At 37.7% G+C, this 21,813-nt stretch overlaps 1 protein-coding gene and 1 long non-coding RNA gene across 4 annotated transcripts in view; one reads left to right on the top strand and one right to left on the bottom strand.

Moving 5' to 3' along the window:
• Positions 1-21,813, top strand: part of neurl1aa (neuralized E3 ubiquitin protein ligase 1Aa) — a 128,691-nt gene that overhangs the window by 94,068 nt on the left and 12,810 nt on the right. For all 3 annotated transcript variants that reach the window (XM_087236044.1, XM_087236045.1, NM_001077558.2), the window contains 1 exon segment: positions 17,812-18,507. In XM_087236044.1, coding sequence (XP_087092170.1) covers positions 17,812-18,507 — 696 coding nt within the window.
• Positions 8,118-21,813, bottom strand: part of LOC147837503 (uncharacterized) — a 33,304-nt gene continuing 19,608 nt past the window's right edge. Inside the window, exon 3 of the long non-coding RNA XR_015476998.1 lies at positions 8,118-10,209. This is a non-coding gene — a long non-coding RNA (uncharacterized LOC147837503). The remainder of the gene's footprint in view (positions 10,210-21,813) is intronic.

Genomic DNA, 21,813 nt, shown 5'->3' with positions numbered 1-21,813 from the left:
TTGTTTTGTTTTTTTGTGCTAGATAAATACATCTTTAATCAGGGATGGAAAAACTGGTCTAAATTGCTAGAACCATTTGTAAACCATTTACAGAATGATGTTTGAAGATGAATTTGAACGTTCTACGGCCCATTTGTACAGATGCCATAAATTCTTTCTTGTAATTTCAGCCGTTCTTATCTTGTAAAACAAAAGTTTTGGGTGCCTCGGGCTTAAATACATGATGAAATTTTCTCATGCACCTGTGAGTTTAAAACACACACACACAAATGATTACACTGTCCACAATCACAAGTGCACACACCCACTCTTTACAGCACAGCTTTCAGTAAGGGTTGAGCTCATTTCCAGTACCCCTCCACCTAAATAACATGCCTGTTATGCTGGTGTGTATGAGTGCATGCATTGCTGAAACCCAGACTGAACAGCATGAAGTTGATGCTACGGTTGCCACACATCCATTGGAGTCTCAAGTTGACGTTTGATAAATCCTCCATAACACCCATAAGCTTTTGATTTAGATCACTGTAATTGCTTTATGATTTAATCACAGTGTTGAGCAACGTTAGTTGGAGAACATAGATACAGTTGAAGTCAGAATTATTAGCCCCCCCTTTAAATTTTTTGTCTTTTTTAAATATTTCCCAAATGATGTTTCAAGAGTTCACACTTAGATACTGTTTGACAACTTGTTAGCAAGTTAGCAGGTTTGGCATGCTGTCCCGGGAGAGAACCCTGAGCTCGGAGATAGTTGAGCCCAGGGCTCCCGCCAGGTCCATAAAGCATGTGAGGGGAGTACGAGGTCAGGTGTTCTCGAGAGCTCCCCTCGGCAAAAGAGGAAAGGAGGAGAAGGGGTGGATGGGGGGTTTCTTCGAAAAACGAAGATAGGGGTGTAGATCTTAGCTAGGTTATTTATAGTGAGTTTGGATCGATCTGATTGGCTAGTGTAGATGAGTGGCCAGCTGCAGTCAATCATATCACATGCTCCTCTCGAAATTAGTTTGTGAAACTTCATTTAACAGAGCAAAGAAATTTTCACAGTATGCCTGATAATATTTTTTCTTCTGGAGGAAGTATTATTTGTTTTATTTCAGCTAGAATAAAAGCAGTTTTGAATTTTTTAAAATCCATTTTAAGGTCAAAATTATTAGCCCCTTCAAGCTTTATATTTTTTCGATTGTCTACTGAACAAACTATCATTGTACAATAACTTGCCTAATTAACCTAATCTGCCTAGTTAACCTAATTAACCTAGTTGAGCCTTTAAATGTCACTCTAAGCTGTATAGAAATGTCTTGAAAAATATCTATTCAAACATTTACTGTCATTATGACAAAGATAAAATAAATCAGTTATTATAAATGAGTTATTAAAACTATTATGATCAGAAATGAGTTGAAAAAATCTGCTCTCCATTAAACAGAAATTGGGGGAAAAAGTAAACAGGGGGGCTGATAATTCTGACTTCAACTGTATATATTGCGATCAGGAATTTCAAAAGTATTACATCGCTTTGTAATTGTTTATTAGTACTATTTGTTGAGTCTCCCCATTCACTTTGATATACCGCTTGCACCCGGAAGCCGCTTAACAAGGGGATTTATGTGCATGAGTGCACGCATGATCAATAATATGCTTTCTGTAGTTCACTCAATGGCCACCGGTGTCACTAACAACACGCATATCTGAATATAGCCCTTTTAAGAGAAGGCTTATCGTTTAAAATAAGTGGTGACACTGACATACTGTCTCCTTGCTTCTGAATGGTGTTAAAATTCTCCCCTGTCAGTAATAAAACTTTGACAGGGAAAATATAGCCATGAGCAGTAATTCAGCCTCCTGCACGTAAATACTCATTCCTTCCTTAGAGGCAACTACTCACACACTGTGATCTCCTGTCTGTCTAAGTTCCCTTTTTTTTGCTGTAAAAATCCACTCCTCAGCTCTCTTTATCGCCTCTGCGGCTAAAAAAGGTGATACCGCGACAGTCTTGCGGGTTTCTTTCTGGCATGTGATTAAAGTCGTGCTGGACCTTGAACCCTGGCTGAGTGGTGTAGTTTTCAGAGTTTCAGAATATAATAGTGAAATTAAATCATCCCTGGAGGCGTTTAGAAATGTAATGACGCTGGAACACTGTTTAATAAATAACCTAGCCCTCAACAATCTTCTTCTTCTAATATGCTGGATAAGCTAAATGCAGCAAAAGCTGGTGGACTAATGTTTTGGGAAGCACCATTTGGCAAATAAAAAAGTAAAAATAAATAATATATATATATATATATATATATATATATATATATATATATATATATATATATATATATATATATATATATATATAAATACACACACATACACATATACAAATCTTTTAACCCCTTGATGCTGCTCTACCAAATGGTTGCTCATGTTTTCACTGCTTTAAAAAATGACTGTCAAAATATTTTAGAGAATGAGTGTTTTAAATAATGCTTTACACACAGCTTTGTTGGTTTACAAAAAAAATCAAACAAACATAATCCTGTTGCACTACTACACTTGATTTTGGTTTTATCATAAAAACAATCTGAAAATGAGAAATCTGAAATATTTTATGGCATACTTCAAAAAATGAAGATGATTTAGTATTTAGAAATGTTTTATTTTTATTATTTTTTCAAATAAATTGGTCTTTCACTTCATAATTTCAGATTTTTCTTAGTATATTTATTAATTCTGGTACTTTTACCATAAACCAACATATCAACCATGTAGAAGAGGTTGATATTTTAGAAATTATGGGATGTGTTAGAAAAATGCATTGAGTGTGTTAACTATAGCCACATTAGGAGTAAAGAAATGCAGACCTTTTTTTTCTTGGTGGGGTATTTAGAGGGATTTTGTAGTGGCAACTTTCCATAATGTAGGCCAGAATCCTTTTATTCATGAGATGACATTTCTATTAAAACAATTTACACAGATTTACAGAAATTACAGAAAATTATTATTATTATTTTTACATTTTACATGACGGAAAAACGTGACAATAGCTACGTTTCCATCCACCTAAGTTTATGTGCATTTTAGAATATTTTGAAATTATGCACACAACTGAAAAGGATAAACGTTTTATCCGACAAGAGAAAAAATGTGATGAAAAAGCATTTACTGAATAAATTCCAGCATATACGCATCAAAAAAGTCATGTGATTTTGCTTCAACAGATCATGTGATAGCAAAAATATCAGAAAGTGACAGGTATGTTTGGGTGGATGATGAGTTCCAAACATTTTTAAGTTTTGTATATGAGAATAAAGTGATGACCATCCTTGATGGAAACTTTTTTGTGTAACATTGCTTTTCGTCTACATGACGACGCAAATAAGTTATATACTGTATAAAAAAGGTCTTCTCCTTATGCAACACCTTTCATTTTTCTTTTAATATTTTACGCCAGTTCAAATATCAGAAAGTGACAATTTTGTTTCTTTTGGACTCACTAGATGGAAACGGTGTGTTTTATGTTTTATAACGATGTGTTTTAAAGTGTTTTATGCGATGTTCCAGTTTTGTGAATATATTTAATTTGCATCTATGGATGGAAGCATGACTAATGTCAGTGTAAAGTACAGTTTACTTTTTCTCATCTTCACACATACAATCCAGTGCTCTGCTTTTATCATTTTAGTTGTCAAATGCTGTACAAGCTCATCCCAATGGTATAAACACATAAAGTGACAAATGTTTGCACTGTTGTTTACATGGAGACAATGTTCATATTATTTTCGACTTGCACCTGTTTTGGTCATGTAAATGCTGATATAAAGACACTAAGGGCCGTTCTTAGTTTAAACTGTTGTTTTGTATTTGTCTCTTCTCAAGAGTTCTGATGATTGATAATAAGCTTGTTTGGTATACTATCCCAGGAGAGAGCTCTGAGCTTAAAAGATGCTCGAGCCCTGGGCTCCCTCCCATTAGCAGGGCGAGAGAGGAGTTTGAGCTCAGGTAGATCTTAATGAACTCCCCCAACTTATTTCTCCACACAGAAATGTTGACTGGTTTAGTAGGCACTTTACCCAGAGACATTATTGCTGTAAGGCAACAGTGCTAATCACTGGGCCACCGTGTCACCCATCTAGAATGGAGGGGGAGTAGGGTGGGTCGGAGGGTTCTTTAAGACCAAGATACTGAGATAAGAAACTCTGGTTATTTATGATGAGTTAGGAATCATATGATAGGTGAAATGATCGTAGGCTAATGTGGGACAAGATGTGTACAATCATAAGCATGTGATCCTCTCGAAATGAGTTTATAAATAAACCACTTAATTTTGTGTTAAGTATTAGGTCGCAAAGGGGCAGACATTTTCCCGAAAATTTCCAGAAAGTTTTCACAGGACATTGATCTGGGAAATTTTCCGATTTGGAAACTTACAAGAATTTTATGGGATACCCATAACGAGTCAAGTTGTCAGAGGTCATTTCGCAATTCTATTGTTTAGCTTAAAAGGCCTTACATTTCCAGTTTCCTGTCAATCTAGCAAATGTAAACACTCCATATGCACCTCCAGAGCAGATCCTAATGGGATTTCAAATAGCTTGTCAAACATCTGGACTTTGTAGAAAGAGCATAGCATCTGGATAGCAGGCTAAACTAGACCTGTGTGGTGCCAAAAAGAGCCTCACTAAAAGAAAAGTTTACTACACTGTTATTAATCTCTCAAATTCTAGGGAAGGTAGATAATTACTTATTTTTCTTGATCAAAATATTTACTCTCAAAGCAAAATTAGTGAGTTTTAATTCTGTTGAAGTCAGAATTATTAGCCCCCTGTTTATTTTTCTCCCCAATTTCTGTTTCACGGAGTGAAAAGTTTTCCAACACATTTTTAAACATAATAGTTTTAATAACTCATTTTTTAATAAATATTTATTTTATCTCTGTAGTGATGACAGTAAATAATATTTGACTAAAATTTAAATTTGACATTTAAAGGCTTAACTATGTTAATTAGGTTAACTAGGCAGGTTAGGGTAATTAGGCAAGTTATTGTATAACGATGGTTTGTTCTGTAGATAATCGAAAAAAATATAGCTTAAAGGGGCTAATAATTTTGCCCTTAAAACAGGTTTAAAAAAATTAAAACCTGCTTTTATTCTAGCTGAAATAAAACAAATAAGACTTTCTCCAGAAGTAAAAATATTATCAGACATACTGTAAACATTTCTTGCTCTGTTAAACATCATTTTGGAAATATAAAAAAAAGAATAATTAAAGGGGGGCTAATAATTCTGATTTCAACTGTAGACCACTTCTGCAATGTTAATTAAGAAATGACTCGATTACACCCATTCCCGGGATTTAATTGATTGACATGCAAGTTTGACTTGGCTATGGTTAGCCATTCCAGACAAATATTCCTAATTGAAAGTCCCATGCTGAAAGCATAATCTTCCAAAAGCAATATCTTAAATATGGACTGTTTAAACAGTTCAGCCAGAAAGAGTGAATTAGCAAGACTGATGGCTTGTTTCTGTGCTAGCTCACATAATGGGTATTAACAGTAGTAATTGCATTTGTTTGGCTGGCCGGCTGCTTTGGGGTGGAACAAATGAAAGAAATTAGAACAACAGATGTTGTACCATTTGGCTTTTTTACAGTGTTTCATGTACAAGCAGAAGAAAAGAAAAATAATAATAATGAAGTGCTTGTCATGGGGGTCAGATTCTGTTTTTAAGAGCTTGAACCAACACAGGATGTTCTGGGAAGAGTGCTCAAGGTGGCGGGAAAGTGTAGCGTGACCCATCCCAAAACAGAACACCTTCCTTTTCCTGCCATTAAGTGTCCTTATATCCCTTCTCCAAACTTAGAACTCCTCTTTTCCTTCATTTTCCTCGTGCCAAGGCCTTGGGACATCCAAACATGGACAGTGCTGCTGAGATAAGGTGTGGCTGTCTTATATATAGGCAGAGCACTTCAGGGCCTCTTTGAGGGAGTTATGGGCAAACATCAGTTTATAGACTGTTAGATAAACATCCACACATTTAGGACTAGATAGACCTTCTCGTGTTTCTAGGGTCAGAGTTTTGGTGTCATTTTTTTGTATGCCTCCAGATGGGGAAATTAATACAAATTAGAAAAGCATCAGATTGTTAAGGCTGTTACTGTAAGGAGACGTAAACTAAACATGATGGGGAAAAAACATAATGGGTTCACAGTTTACAGCCTAGTCTCACATCTTTTGTGATTTCAAGTGGTTATTGTAACTTTCAGAATCTCCCCAAAAATGGGATGTGCTTGTTTCAGTAAAGGACAACCATAAGAGTATTCAATTTGATTGTGAAAAGTGATCCTGTACACAGTTTAAACAAAATGATGACAGATTTTATGCTGTTTTTGTCTTGGAGGCATAAAAATAATCAAATATAAAAATCACATATTAAGGTAAAAAAAATATATATATATGTGTGTGTGTGTGTGTGTGTGTGTGTGTATATATATATATATATATATATATATATATATATATATATATATATATATATATATATATATATATATATAAAAATACATATATATATATTCATATACATATATATATATATATATATATATATATATATATATATATATATATATATATATATATATATATTATTATTATTATTATTATTATTATTATTATTATTGTCTGTGTAAAAACGCTGACATCAAACACATGCATTTATTGTGTAGGCTAGGGATGCAGGGATTTTTATACATTTTTAGTGCACTTGTCTTTTCCAAATAACCTAAAAAGTAAAATTCATTGGCTTGAATCCCATTTTAAACCTTGCTTTGCCTGCCTACGATTTGGAAATGAGTCCCACAGAGGCTCTTTTGTGGCTTTCTGGGTGTTTTTGGCCATGTACGTGTGTGCTTCAGAGAGAGAAAGTGAGAAATGACCTCAGGGAAGGAGGTTTGTGACCCAGAGATCATTTGTCAATGGGTCCACGTGTTGCCTGTGTGGCCATTCTTCCAAACAAAGAGACCCAACAGCCAAGCATGGCATAGAGCCAGCTCTCTGTAATGAAACCTCTCCTGTCTCCCCCTACTGTTTCCCTCAAACACACACACACACTAACTGTACAAGTACCATATGTATCAGCATCACACTTCCCTGTGGGCCCCACGCTCTCTTCCCACATCAAATCTTTGGGTTATGTTGAACATCTACTGTAACAAACTAGGATAGAATCATGGGCTTTTTGAGACAGATGCTTAAAGGGGTGGGCCGCAATGGTTTTTAAGGTTTGATTGTATTTATGGGGTGCAAAACAATGTGTGTTCATTTGTAAAAAAAATCATGTTATTTGTTCAAATATATTACCTTAATTTTACAAAGCTAATATAGAAACCACCATCATATTTCCTGGTAACTCCTATAAGAAGAAGGGTCTGACTGCAGAGTTGCACTTGCACCTCCAGGCTTGCACTAGCGGGCTTGCTTGCTTATAGGCACCCACGCTTCCTATGCAAGTGACGTCATTTACAATCGACACCTGCACTCTCCTGTGACATCAACCAACACAAATAAACCGAAAGTTTCCAGTTCGTTTGCATTGCCGGGTCCAGAAAAAAGGCACTTATGTAAGGGTGACAGATAAGAAGTATGTTGCAACAATCTTAACCTTACCTAAGAGATTTTTCCACCTCAGGGACATCCTTAAGTTAAATTACTGAAGGACTTTCATGCTAGCGGCAACAGGTGGCGATTGTAAATGAGGTCACTTGCAGAGAAAGCGCAGTTGCCTGAGCATGTAAGTCCGAGAGTGCTAGCCTGATAGTGCAAGTGCAAATCTGCAGCCAGACTATATTGCCTAAAAAGCCCACCCTCAAAGGGCTGTAATTAGTCAGCTAATGTGTTGTGATTGGCAGATCAGCTTCACGTCATCAGGAAACACCCTGCCTCTCTTGCATGCTGTCTGTCAGATACTCAAAACAAAGATTTAAATGTGAAAAAGGCTTGCCATAGACTGTAAATAATGTCAATTTGAGCTTAAGTCAGACAAACAAAATGAAGGGGACACAGCTGAACCTATGCAAATGTGACTCTTGCAAGATGTTTCTGAATGGTATGTTTTTTTTTTTGTTGTTCTTTGGTGAGAGGGGCGGTGGCGGCACCTCAGGGAGACTTGGATTGTCTATATATACTCCACTATTTCAAATGTAAAACTCACTGAATGCTGACACATACAGATTCATTGCAGTCGCTGGTGACGATTGTGGATGTTTACAGGGGAAAAACGCATACATATATTTGTAGCTAAATAATACCTGCCAAATCCCGTTTTTCCCAAGAGTCTCTCATATTTTACACCCAGCTTCTTACACCCTCCCGTTACATTATTTCTCCCGGAAAACTTCTGTAATTTCATCCCCACACCAAGTCATCAATTTTGGTCTAGCATCTGATTGCCGCCAGCCAAAAACATGGTACAGTTGATAACACCACATACACCTACAGCCCATCCATCTAGTAACTTTGTTACTCAGAGACCACCAAACCAAACCAAGCCCCCCACACCTCCTGTTCTCAAGAAATTTGGGCACAAATGTTGGCAGTCATGAGCTAAATTGTTAACAATAAATGCTAGTGACAAACCACGTTTCTTATTGTTTTTATCCTCATTTACGTCCTCACTAACATAGCCTACAATGAACACTAGAACTTGTGCATGTAAGATATCAATTTTAATTTAAAAAGTACGTACAAGATGTGGCTCACAATCCACAGCTTCTTCTTTTATCGTAGGCTAAATCCAGAATTTAACTGCGAGCAATTGTAAAAGCTGTCCTTTGCAAAAAGCTTTGCACAGAGCGCTTTTTCTTTTTTATAATAATCTAGAGCATAATTAAAAATGAATTTCTCTCTTTGTGTCACGTCCCTTGAAAGGCCAAATAGTGAAACAGAACAAGATCCATGGAAATAGCAGCATTTGGACTGCATTTTCCTTTCTCTACTAACGCGTCTGTGGCCACGCCCCTTTTCTGCGCAAGGTGTGTGCGCCGTGAATGGAACGTTTGTAATCGCATTAGCCTGGATGTATTTTTTGTAGTCCTCGAATTCGTTCACTGTAGGATTTGCTAAGCTAACTCTGTAAAAGCCAATGACTAATGTTCACATGGGCATCAGTAATCAAATTATTTGCCTTCTATTTCTATATAAAACTAATTAAGACAATAATAAGATTAAGGTGTTTAGATGAGTTGCATTTTGAATGTTTCTTTCATGATCCTTTTTTACATGTTATAGCACATAATTCGATTAACATCATTGTGTCACTACGCTATCCACATTTCCTCCAGAGTTCCATGTAATTTTGGGTGTTTCATTTTTAATTTGTCGACTTTAACTACAGTTTGGCACTTTCACTTTCATTCAGGAACATTTCAGGCATGTACCCCGTGACAAACGAGATATTGGATGCAACTATGAACCGCTGGAAGAGTGTAGTTTTATAAGAAGTTTATACCGCACGCTGAATGGAGGAAAAACAAACTGTTCATTTCACAATGCAGGTGTCTGTGGTCTGCACTGACTCAGTAGGTCCAAAGAGTGTATGAGTGGGTGTGGAATATCCTGTCGCAAAACTCGTCCTAAGTCCTACATGACGCTAAAAGTTTGATTAAGGTGTTTACATGTCCGTACTGCACTTCAATAATGCAACTAAAATTGGCATACTCCACATGTCTTATTTGATTTCCCTTTAGTTTGATTAGGACCTTAATCTAATAAAATTAATCAAACTTTGCTGTTTACATGGTAGACTCTTAATCAGAGAACTGTCTTAATCACATTAAAATCGAATTATTGGTGTCCATGTAAACATACTCAATGTCTCCCTTTGCAGAAGTTTGAGCATCTTACATTCAGAGATGTTTTTTATGTCCACACATTACACATCAAAGTTTAAAATATGGTATCATAGTGGACCACTCCTTTCAAATAAAATAAAATGCTATAAATATACAGAATAGTATATATTTGTATTGTAACAGCAAATATCCGAGAGAAAAAAAAATGACAAGGACAACCTTATTCTGTGCTCGAAAGTGAAGCGAAAGCAGAGAAAGGTCCACTTCCATATTTGGTCATTTCAGTCCCATCCAGGCTCTTTTTTTTCAGAAACCTCATCTGCTTATTTTCCACTGCCTTTTGTGTTTAGCCCAACAGGTGCTGGAGCCTGGTGCTAAATAAAAAAAAAAGAAAGAAAGCACGATCAAACTGGGTATTTGCTTTCGGTCAGTGCAGCTGCGTCCCATCTCTAAAGTGAGACATTAATGCACAAGCCTTGATTCATGTCTTTTTTTTTGACAGAGAGAGAGAGAGATTTATATTTTCAAAGCGATTACAAACTGGTTTCATCCAGTCACATTGCAGAATCGCTGTGGCTTGTGTGAAAGCTGCCAATAAGACAAAGGGAAAGCGGCGACTAGCAGCTGAGCAGGTGCAGGGTAATTAGAGGGGCAGCAGCTGCCACCGGTCACAGACATCTTGGCAAGAGCACGTTCTCGTCTTTGCCCCTCCCTTGCTTTTTCCCATCTCCCTACCAAATACACTGAAAACAATTAATTCTGTAATTAGCGTTTACCAAAATGGAGGATATCAAATGGAAACTGTAAGCAAACCTTCAGACATTCTAACATCTCCTTTTGAGGGGGCTGTTGATGAATGGTCAGAGTTGACAGTTTTAAGCCATTTTTATTAGACATCCTGTCAAGACTGACAAAGACGGTTTGTGTCTTTACTATATAAAAGCACCATTGACAACTACAGTCAAGAGCTCTGCTTACTACAGTAAAGACTTTTATGTGCTTCTTCAAGCTGCCATTAATTAATGATCACTGTCTGGTTTCATAAAAACTAAATATAAAACGTACAAACTTGTAAAAACAAACAATAAAACTACAAAACGTGAATGCTTATTCATTCTTACATACAGACAGACAGTATTCAAACTATTACTGTACAGCAGGGCTATTCAATTAGTTTGTCATGGGGGCCAGTTCATGAAAAACATCCCAAATCAGGGGCCGGAGAGATATGACTTACAATACTGTATATGAGTGATGACAACAGCAATATAAGAGCCTATATGTTGTATTTTTGCTCTATAAAATTCCCACATTGGCTTTTTCTACATTAACATGTTAATATGTTGTATTTTAAAACTACATAACATCACTGCATTGTACAATGTGGCTTTTTTTACAGACATATTCAATTGTTTTCGGCTGCCCACGCTACTTGCTTAATGTCACTCTCTGCGCAGCCTTCAACTGCAGCTTGTGCTGTATTGAACAGACACACGTCACTTCATAACTATAGTGGCCATTTTCCGACTGAACTAAATTTATTCTTAGCCGGAACAAATTGCCTCGGTGGCTGCCAATTGAATAGCCCTGCTGTACAGGAATTTAAAGTATTGTATGGTTGAAACAATTTACATTGAATATGATATCAATTCTCAAAAACAGAGGTGCACAAAGTAGGGCCCACGGGCCAAACTTGGCCCATGGTACCCTTTGGTTTGGCCCGCCATCCCATCTGAAATGAAAGGCAGAATGATGGAGAGTTAAGTGGGGAAAATGCCTTTAAGATTTGACGTAACCTTTTGTTTCTTTGTTTAATTAAAGATATACAAAAAAAGCCATCTAAATAAAGTGTGTCATTTAAATGTTGTACATGAATCAGACTAATATGTAAATATAGTCACTTGACAGACAATGCACAAGACATCGGTGAGCAAACCGAGGCAAAAACAAGAGCAGCTTAACTAGTGTATTCAGCATTGAACTAAATTAGGAAATTAGCCATGGCAAACTTTATGTTATACAATTTGGTATATTCAACTTCGTGCCACAGCCCTCAATAGAGTATATGCTGAGCTAGTGTTGTTCCCATACTGATAAACTTCCGGTGACTTGTTATTGTGAGTTATTTTTTCCATCTTATACGGTTCCTTTTTACAACATCGATGTGGTAATGTAATTAAAATACATTCAGTTAAATAGACTTAGGCATTCATTTAGTTGCTCAAGCGTAAAACGAGACAAAAAGCCATTTACTTGCATGTGCCTGTCAGAATCGGCAGTCTACCACAGAAGCTCCATTGAATATACTGGGGTAAACTAAATGCTCATATTATAAAGACATGGCGGGGAAAATGTAATTTAATGCAGTGCTTCTTGTACAATCTGAGACCCACTTTATATCGGATATCATTCAGCTAGTGGAGATCACTGATTTTTAAGAAAACAGACCTTAGACACGTCGATTTTGCATTGGCATTCACCGGAAGCGGTTAACCCAGGTTACTGGCAAATTAAAAGTCCTATTAGCATGACTCGGCATATACCCTATCAAATTTGTTTTTTTGCCCTTCATAAGAAAAAGTTTGGGCACCCCTGCTCAAAAACATGCTGTAATATAATGTAGAAAGTACTGTAGCCATTGTTATTGAAAAAAAATTATTATATCAGTGCTTTTCTGTGTGAAAGCTCTATTTTCACTGTTATAGACAGAATCTTGAGAGCCCAGATCACATTATGGATTGATCCTATTAAGATTGGGATAAGCCATGGAAGAATAGAAATGACATGTTGAGACAGGAATAAGATAAAGGGGAGTGATATGGATGGACAACATGGACGGGATAGATGGATAACATCCATCCCAAAGCACCTAATGCAATTTTTGTACTCAGAATGGCCAGAAACTCATTGCTTTTCTATTTAGTCCATTGTCAACCATTCTCGTTGTCCCCTTATTTAATTTGTCCAAATAGAAGCTGTATGTCTGCTCAAACTAGATTCTAGGCTTACGTCAGTTCCTCCAGGATTAGGCCAAGTGTGGGCCACTGAAGCCTGGATTAATCCTATTTACAGCATGGCTTTACTCTAATGAGCCTGATATAACAGACACACTCCGGCCAGACCCCCTGTGGTGATGTCATTACTCGGTTCTCTGCCCCATCCAAATGGGTGTGTTCAGCTGTGTGTGGGTTTTAACCATGCATTTAAAGTGTGAGTGTATCCAAAATTTGATCAATTCTGTCATCATATATTCACCCTCATGTTAATCCAACCCCCCATAAGAAAGTCTTTATAGGTATATCTCATATACTGTATTGAAATCTGGCCATTGTCATTAGCATTATAAAAGTGTTTATTCAGTTGTTAAGGCCAGTTTTATGTAACAAATTTTAATCTGAATTCAACACAACTGGTTATTAGAAAGAATAAGCATAAAAAACAAGCAAATCATGCATGCAGATTTTATTCATAGAACTACATACTGGTTCTAGTTTAACCTTTCAACTTAGACTTAAAGAAAATGTTATGACCAATTTTCTTAGCTAGTTTTGAGTTTTTTGTTTTCATGATAACCTATTCACAAAAGTTTGACCAAGCAATTACCATGCCTGTTTATAAGTGTTGAATGTCTTCATTATCTCCAGTGACTTTATTTTTCTTGCCCACAAATGACTCTAGTTTATTTCTCCGTCTTGCCTTTAATAATTTTGTAGTTTTGTTAGAGTTAATGCCCCTGGGCCATCACCATGCTCTCTCTCCTTAGTAGTGTTTAATATTTCACTAATTAGCACAGGCTATACCACGCTTGTTTCTTCCCAAGGCACTTTGAAGTTCCCGGAAAGTGTTCTCAAAAGATCAATAAAGAAAATTAAGTCGTATCTTGGGACACGGATTTGCCGTTCATAGCACATCATGTAGCACTACAATGAACTTGACAACAAAGACAGATTTGTGCAAAATCAAAAGACATTGCCTCAGATTCATCATGCTAGATATGAGATTAAATAATGGGATACAGAGTTGACGAACAGAAAATGTACCAGTTACATCTGTTCAGTTGTTCATTAATATAGACATGCATTCAGCCAATCACAGGGCAGCAACTTTAATGTAGATGTGTGCAACGTTGTAGATGTTGTGGGTGCAATGTTATAGATGTAGATGAATGCGAACTGATTAAGTTTGAAATAAGCATCAGAATGGGGAAGAAAGGTAATATATGTAACTCTGCATGCTTGTTGGCGCCAAACAGGCTGTTCTGAGTGGTCACAAACATCTGATGTTCAATTATTTTCACAGAACACCTTCTGTAGGGTTTAGCATTGGCATTCAAGAATGTTCTTGAATGTAGTAATCAACAAGTGAGTGGCATTTCTCTAGGCATTTCAAAATGGCTTGTTGATGCCAAAGGTCAAAAGACAATAGCCAGGCTGTTTCAAGCTGACTCAAAAACATCAAAAACTCATATAATCACTTGTTAACAGAGGTTTGTGGAAAAGCATCTATGAACACACAAAATATCAAAACTTGAAGCAGGTGAGCTACAGCAGCAGAATCTCACACAAGGTGCCTCTTGAGTCAGCTTAGGCTGGTTTATACTTCTGCATCAAGTGATCTACGTGGCCTACGGCACCTGCCTTGCATGTAGTCGCGCATTTATACTTCTGCATGGTGTTTGTGTTGCTCTGCAATAACACTTCTGAAATGCTAGCAGGCAACAGGATTTTATGTTCCTCTGTGTCGAGTTTCTTTGTGGGTGTTTTGTTTTTGCTGAACACTGCAAGTTGCTCAAACTCGCTCATTCAGAGGCAGGAACATGCATCAACTTTAATCATAAGGTAAACACAAAACAAAAGTTTCCATATGGTGCTTCTTTAAGGGACTTGACACTTGTAAGCATTCCCTTTATCAGGCTCGCGGCTCTTAACACCACTGACGCTGGTCAGCAATACATCGTTGCAATATGTAGTTAAATTTTTTGAGAGATGCACATCAGCGCCAGTGTCAGCCACGGCAAGGGCTATGTGACCAGGCAAAGGCTGCGCCGGAGCATACACATGCACTTGATGCAGAAGTATGGATCAGCTTTAAGAAAGGGTTGGAGATTCCAGATGTTCAATGTTCCACTTGTGAAAGTTAGGCTAGGTTTGCATGACAAAAATATAGCGAAATAAAGAAAAGTTTTTCCTTTGTGTAAAAAAAGTTTCAAAACATTTTCCATTTGCATTTACACATCTGCAAAAATGGCCAAAATGTCTGTATTAAATATGCCAAGGCAGTATTTCTCACTGTCACATTGTTAGTAAACAGTATCTGTAAAGAAGAAATGACAACAAGCTGTTGACGAATTGGTGCTGATGTGTATATAAAATTTGCCATGTATGCAAGATGCAGATCCACTGTTGGTTAAGCAACAACAACACTACCATGTACTCCAGCATTGTAGTGTTTTTTTTTTTTACATGAGTATTTACATACAATATATTTACATATACGGCTGCATTTTCAAGAACTTCAACTTTGAAGATTCATGTATTTTCAATTTCAAAAAAGCTGTTGTGGTGTAAGCGAACAGGCAAAATTTTTTACAGTATTAGATGCTACACCATATTCTCAAGCTGAAACTTGCAAGGACTTGCTCAAGACCTCGCACAAGTAGGGTTGACTTATACTTTAGTAGCCTTTCTTGGCCTGCAACCATTTCGAGCCTATTGTGGTCCATTATAATGCATCACCAAACCCACTTTCATTTACTTACCCTATCTGTACAAAGCAAGCATTTCAACGCTACGGTGATAATGGAATCCCTTTTTTGTCACCTGAGCCGCGTCGATAAAGAAAGGCATTCTGAATGGCAGAAGAAAAACAATTTCGTCAGACACTGCTTCATTCTATTTGTACAGTAGTCTTGCGCATGATTAGGGAATAAGTCGTTTGCTGGCCCGTGTCACAGATATTGCTTCATGCTGTTTGTATAGTGGCCTCGTGTATTATTAGGCAATAAGTCATTTGTTGACCTGTTAGCTTTGCATGTTGGGGATTAAGTTCTTACGTCCTTCATCCTGATGGAAATGAGTTATGTCCTTACAGAGCTAAATATAGAGGGTTGAAGAACCACTCTTTCTTGATCTGTCTCTTTCACTGTTTGCCGAGCCACTTACACACAGAAGCGCACACACACTGTAATTGGGTCTAAGAGGGTTTATCTGCGACAAGGGCTAATCAACAGTCTCTCTGGGTCACTGTCGATATATAAAGACAGACACAGGAAGAGAAATCGAGTCTCTCTTTTTATTTTATCTTTTTCTATCACACTTCTTGACCTCCACCTTTTTTTATCTTTTAGTCACTTCCTTCTCTGTTTAACCATCTCTTTAAAGGCAACAGTGCCGTGAGTATGGTGATGTAAAACACTATAGAGTTAAAAAATTATAATAATAAGCAAATATTAAATAAGTTAGCATGACCAAACTTTTTACTATGCAACAAATGGTACTGATATATAAGCTTTTTCATATAAAATCTATTTCATGGAGTAGGTTAAATAAAGTTCTCCCTATCAGTGGTGTGGCTCTTAAAAGGAGCAGCTAATTTTAACAAGCTAATTAGCACTGAAAGTCAATTTTAGTGCTAATATTTTTGTCTGGGGTCTGGCTGTCTTCGAATGCACAGATGAGGTCTAAATACGGGGCACACTCCAGTGGGGCTATCAGTTGCAAACGGAGGGAACGGCAGTCTTCATCTTGTTTGAATGCCGCGCTATGATAAGCTAAGCTAGCCTACCTTTAAAATACTGTAATATGCTATTTTAGGCTACTAGGAATGGGGAATTAAGTTTGGTGTACAACCAGCATGTTGCTAACACAGCGTTTCATTCATATTTAGCACTATTTTAAGCAAGCGGAGCGAGGAGGGTTAGGTATGTTATGACTGCTGCGCTATGTTGGCATACTATTGCATTACTACAATGTTCTATTCCTAGAAGTTGCTGAAGTAACTGGTGTAAATGGTAAAGAGACACTCCCTGGCAGCAAGTTCGGAAACAACATTAGCACTTATGTAAAATAGTAATGCGCTACATTTACGCTAGCTGCCTTGAACTCACTTTTACACAGACTGATCTCCAAAGAGGTGAACAATAACAAGGACTCAAGTTTCTTATTTATGCTAGTTGTATTCCATTGCACGAATGTCTTTGTAGTAGTCGAGAGTGATTTCAAATCTTTACAGTGCCGATTAAAAGAGAATAAAAAAGAGCAACCCAGCTTAAAATGGTCACAATCACAGGTGTCCAATCTCAAACCAACTCCAGGCTGGACATTTTCTAGTGAGTCTGAGGACTTTGATTATTTGGTTCACGTGTTCAATTATGATTAGAACAATTTTTGTAGGACTGTGACCCGCCAATAACAAAGACACTATACTAGAGATACATATCAATTTAGATGAGAGGAACTTTGAATATTGTTTTGAAAACAAGGGGCTTTGGGATCAAAATGGATGCTGTACAACAGAATCATATCAACCTGGAATGTACTGTAGCTAAACCAATGAAAACCAGCACAGTAAGGCTCAATCCCAATTCTACCCCTCAGACCTTCCCCTTAGCCCTACCCCTCATTTTGTGCGTTCACGTGAAGGGGTAGGGGTGTCCCAAATTTCTTTAGCTTGAAGGCATAGGGCTAAGGCGAAGGGCTAGATAGCCCTCGAAATGGAGTCTTCCACACTTGAAATCAAGGGATATGAAAATTTCCTAGACTATTCTACCTTCAACGGCACACGGAAGTCAGTCAAAAATAGAGTTTGGATTAGGCCTATAAATCAGTAAATCATCTTTGGCTAGTTTTTCTGATATGAGCCAGGCTCATTAATTGTCCAATGTTTGTCAATCTATGGTCAACCACTGAATCAACCTATAGTGTTTAAAGTAAATACTGCAGCTAATCTGACAATTGTATCTCATCTCTGTTCCACAGAGAGTGAAGTCGTACCTCCAGACCTTCTCCGGCCACGATCCTTCACCACAGTACGTGGATCCACCTCTTTAAGACGTGAAGCAGACACCTCCCGTCTGTCCGTCAGCCTTTGTGATCTAAACCTGCCACAAGATGACTCCAGGCTTCGACTCCCTCCTGCTCCCGTCACTTGTCCCATTCCTCAAAACTCCATGAACTCCCAGCAGTCGTCACTGCTTCCTCACACCTTGGAATGTGACATTCGTTTCCACCAGCTCCGAGGTGCCCACATTAAAATCCTCAATGAACAGACCGTGGCACGATCTGAACACAACCGCGAAGAACGCACATTGGTCTTCACAGATCGCCCGTTAAGAATTGGCGAAACCATCTTCATCAAAGTCATTAAGTCCAGTCCTGCTCGATTTGGGTCCCTCTCATATGGCGTGACATCCTGTGACCCAGCAGTGCTTCGTCCTAGCGACCTCCCTTACAATCCTGAAGCGCTGGTAGACCGTAAGGAGTTCTGGGCGGTGTGTAGGGTGCCTACTGCTTTGCAAAGTGCTGATATACTGGGCTTCCTGGTCACCCAGGAAGGGGAAGTAATTCTGAGCCATAATGGCACCAATGTGGGGATGCAGGTGTGCGTGGACAACTCAAGACCACTCTGGATGTTCTTTGGACTGCATGGTGCTGTCACACAGCTGAGGATTCTGGGTAAGCATGCTTGATGTATTTTGCATCAAATAATCCAACTCTGTCTCACAGCAATTTGTAACTTTTTGATAAAGCTGCTAATTTACATGAATGTGTACGATCTCATTCGTACAATTTAGTTAGACTTGCTTATCCCCTAATGACAGTTGGGTTTAGTAGTGGGGTTTGGTTCCACTCCTCCTTTTAAAAATTGTGTATTTAAAAACTTGTGTGTATTCGTATATATTAGCCACTAAAGGACAAATGTAAAATAGTTACGCCTGGTAAAATCCAATTTCCAAAAATCAAACCATGATTTCAGTAGTACTAAAGCTTTTACATGATAATTTCAACAAAATCCTTAATGTAGTCTAACTGAAACATATGAAGGAGTGACTGAAAAATGACTTGTGCATGGTTAAGACTACGAAATATCAGCCATATCTTGGCACAGTCTATTTGAACTATGGTGCCGTATTGATTTGTAAATGGCAAGAATGTTAAAAACAGATTGGTTTTTAGTCCTCCATGGCTAGTTTTACAATATCTGACCAATTGGAGAACAGAAGCTCCTCATCCACCTTTTAAACAAGGCATGTCTTAGACTGATGCCACAATGAATTATGTTTAGTGGAGCCATATAATTACCATGCATAATAACCAATCCTCAATAATGTTTCCTCAATAATCTATTATACTCTGGCCATTTTTTTTACATAGTCTAGTTCCACCTTTTTAATAGCTACGTTTCCATCCACATATTTTTATGCACATTTTGGAGATGCGCATAAAAAAAAAAAACGGTTGATGGAAATGCCAATATGCTCGTCAGTTTTGAAAATGTGCATAAAAATGTATGCGCATAATGCATGAAAATTAACCGTTTCAGTATTAGTGTTATTATATAATTAATGACCTCAATAATTGTCAAGAGCGCCTGTGCTCCGCGTCTCACGCTGTCTTCTGAGGTGCAAGTAATTTATTCAATAAAGAAAAGATTCACACAGCTTCTCCTACTGCAGTAAATTCCATTTTGCTTTGTATATTTTGCGCCAGTTAATCAGAAAGTTCTCTTTGACTCCTTGGATAGAAACAATACTTTATTCGCACGTCTTTTATGCGATATTTTAGGTTTGTGCATTAATTTAGTTTGAATCTTTGGATGGAAACATAGCTAATTATATCAAGCATGTTGTTAAAAGAAGCTTGCAGACATCCAAGTCTCCCGTAAGTTCCGGGAGTCTCCCACATATGCATAGAGACTCCCGGATGCCTGCAAACGAATCATAATCTCTCGAAAATCGCACGCCTAACATCACAGACAAAAAAACTTTGGACACTTTGACTAAGCCATTGATGCCATTTTGGGGTAGAACAATCTATCTGATCAATTGAATTTAAAGAAGCATGCACAGGAAGATCATTAGTAGAATTGCAAATGCATTAAAGAAAGTCCCAAAATATTTTCTTAAGCAATGCATTTAAATTAATCTATAATATTCATTAATTTGTTTATTTTCGGCTTAGTCGCTTCATTAACCTTAATTCACCACAGTGGAATGAACCGCCAACTTATCCAGCACATGTTTTACACAGTGGATGCCCTTCCAGCTGCAACCCATCACTAGGAAACACCCCCTCAATCATTCACACACACACACACACATACACTATGGACAATTTAGCTTAATACCCATATACCTGTAGCACATGTCTTTGGACTTGTAGGGGAAACCGGAGCACCCGGAGGAAACCCACGTGGACACGGGGAGAACATGCAAACTCCACACAGAAATGCCAACTGACCCAGCCGAGGCTCAAACCAGCGACCTTCTTGCTGTGTGGTGACAGCGCTACCCACTGAACCACTATATATTATAATCTATAATATACAAATGCAATTATAGACCTTTTCAAAACGGATTTTTCTGTTGTAGGTATCAGATTTATATGTATTTCATTTAAATTTCTCATCTGAATCACTTCAGATTGTTGATTAAAAAAAAAAAAAAACAGATGCACTCCAGTAACCTTTCACAACACCAGACAGTGCTCCGGGTCTCACCCACACACACCTGCAACCGACACGCTCTCAGTAAAGTTTAAACCAAACAAATATATGCACACAAACTCATCCACGGCTAAAAACAGGTAGTATTACAGAAGTTTGTGTGGGTGGGCAGTGACCTCCGTTAGCTTTGCATGCACTCTCCAAGACGTCTGTCACTGGAAGCACATTTCCCTCCCTTTCTGTGCCGCACCGACACACTCGCACCATCTCATTAGCATGCGGTGAAGGAAAGGAAATGAGAAAGTGAAGAGGAGAGTGGGCGATTCACACTTCATTTGAGAGCATTCATTTGAGAACATTTCTCTCGTTTACATCTCCTCTCTCCATTTCTCATTCCTATTTCCCCTCTTAGCATAATGTTTTTGTTCTTTCAAGATTCAAGGTTCAAAATGTCATTGTAATCATTTAGCTGTTGTCTCGCTGTGCTTATTCAACTGTAACAGCGGCAAGATTTTACAAAAAGACTTGAAATATGAGTAAACCACAAATAACATTTGAAAAGGCTGCAAGTGGTAAAGTTAAGCAATTGTGATTGGAAAAATATCCCCAATTAGCCAATGGGACTTGCAGCCAAGATACCAGAGATGTGAAAGTATCAAAAAAGTTTGCTTTATTATAGACCTTTTTCTTAGAATGTAAAATTACCCATTATGCTTTGCATAAATGCGCAAGGAGAATGCTAAGAACTTCCGGTGGGCAGCTGATGCGTGTAAAGAGTCCCATTTGTACAGCTTTGAAATGATAGTTTTAATTTATTTCATTTGCTTTTAATGTGTTTTAACTAATACTGTTGATAATCAGCGCCACCTCCTGGACTGACCATTCAAAGAAATGTGATGTAACAGGATTGTAAACAACTGCTGTGAGGCATTTTCTCCTCGTTGTTAGACTGCGTCTTGTGCCATTTAAATGAAGCCTCGTCATCACTAAAGTCAACATTTTCTCTTTCTTTCAAACGTATAACCAGCCCAAACAAACGTAATTCATTAAAATGTTTGACACACACATGTAGCCGGTACTTTCCCACTAACATATGTATTGAATAAGTGTCACAAGCTGAAAATCAAGTGGCGTTTTGAAATGACAGAAAAACACATACTGTGGTAAATACTACACAACACAAACTAACTAAATGAAACAAAAACAGCTGCCGATTACAATCAACATGAAAATCAGCCAGCAGAGTATCAGTAACGGACTTTTATTGGTCATTTTTGTAAATTGCATGACTTGCATACCTCTTAAGTTTCATGCTA

The sequence above is a fragment of the Danio rerio genome, chromosome 1, assembly GCF_052040795.2.
Source record: "Danio rerio strain M-AB ecotype USA chromosome 1, GRCz13ab, whole genome shotgun sequence".
NCBI classification, from domain to species: domain Eukaryota; kingdom Metazoa; phylum Chordata; class Actinopteri; order Cypriniformes; family Danionidae; genus Danio; species Danio rerio.
Note: the sequence above shows the minus strand (reverse complement) of the source record. Positions and strands in the feature narration are given on the sequence as shown.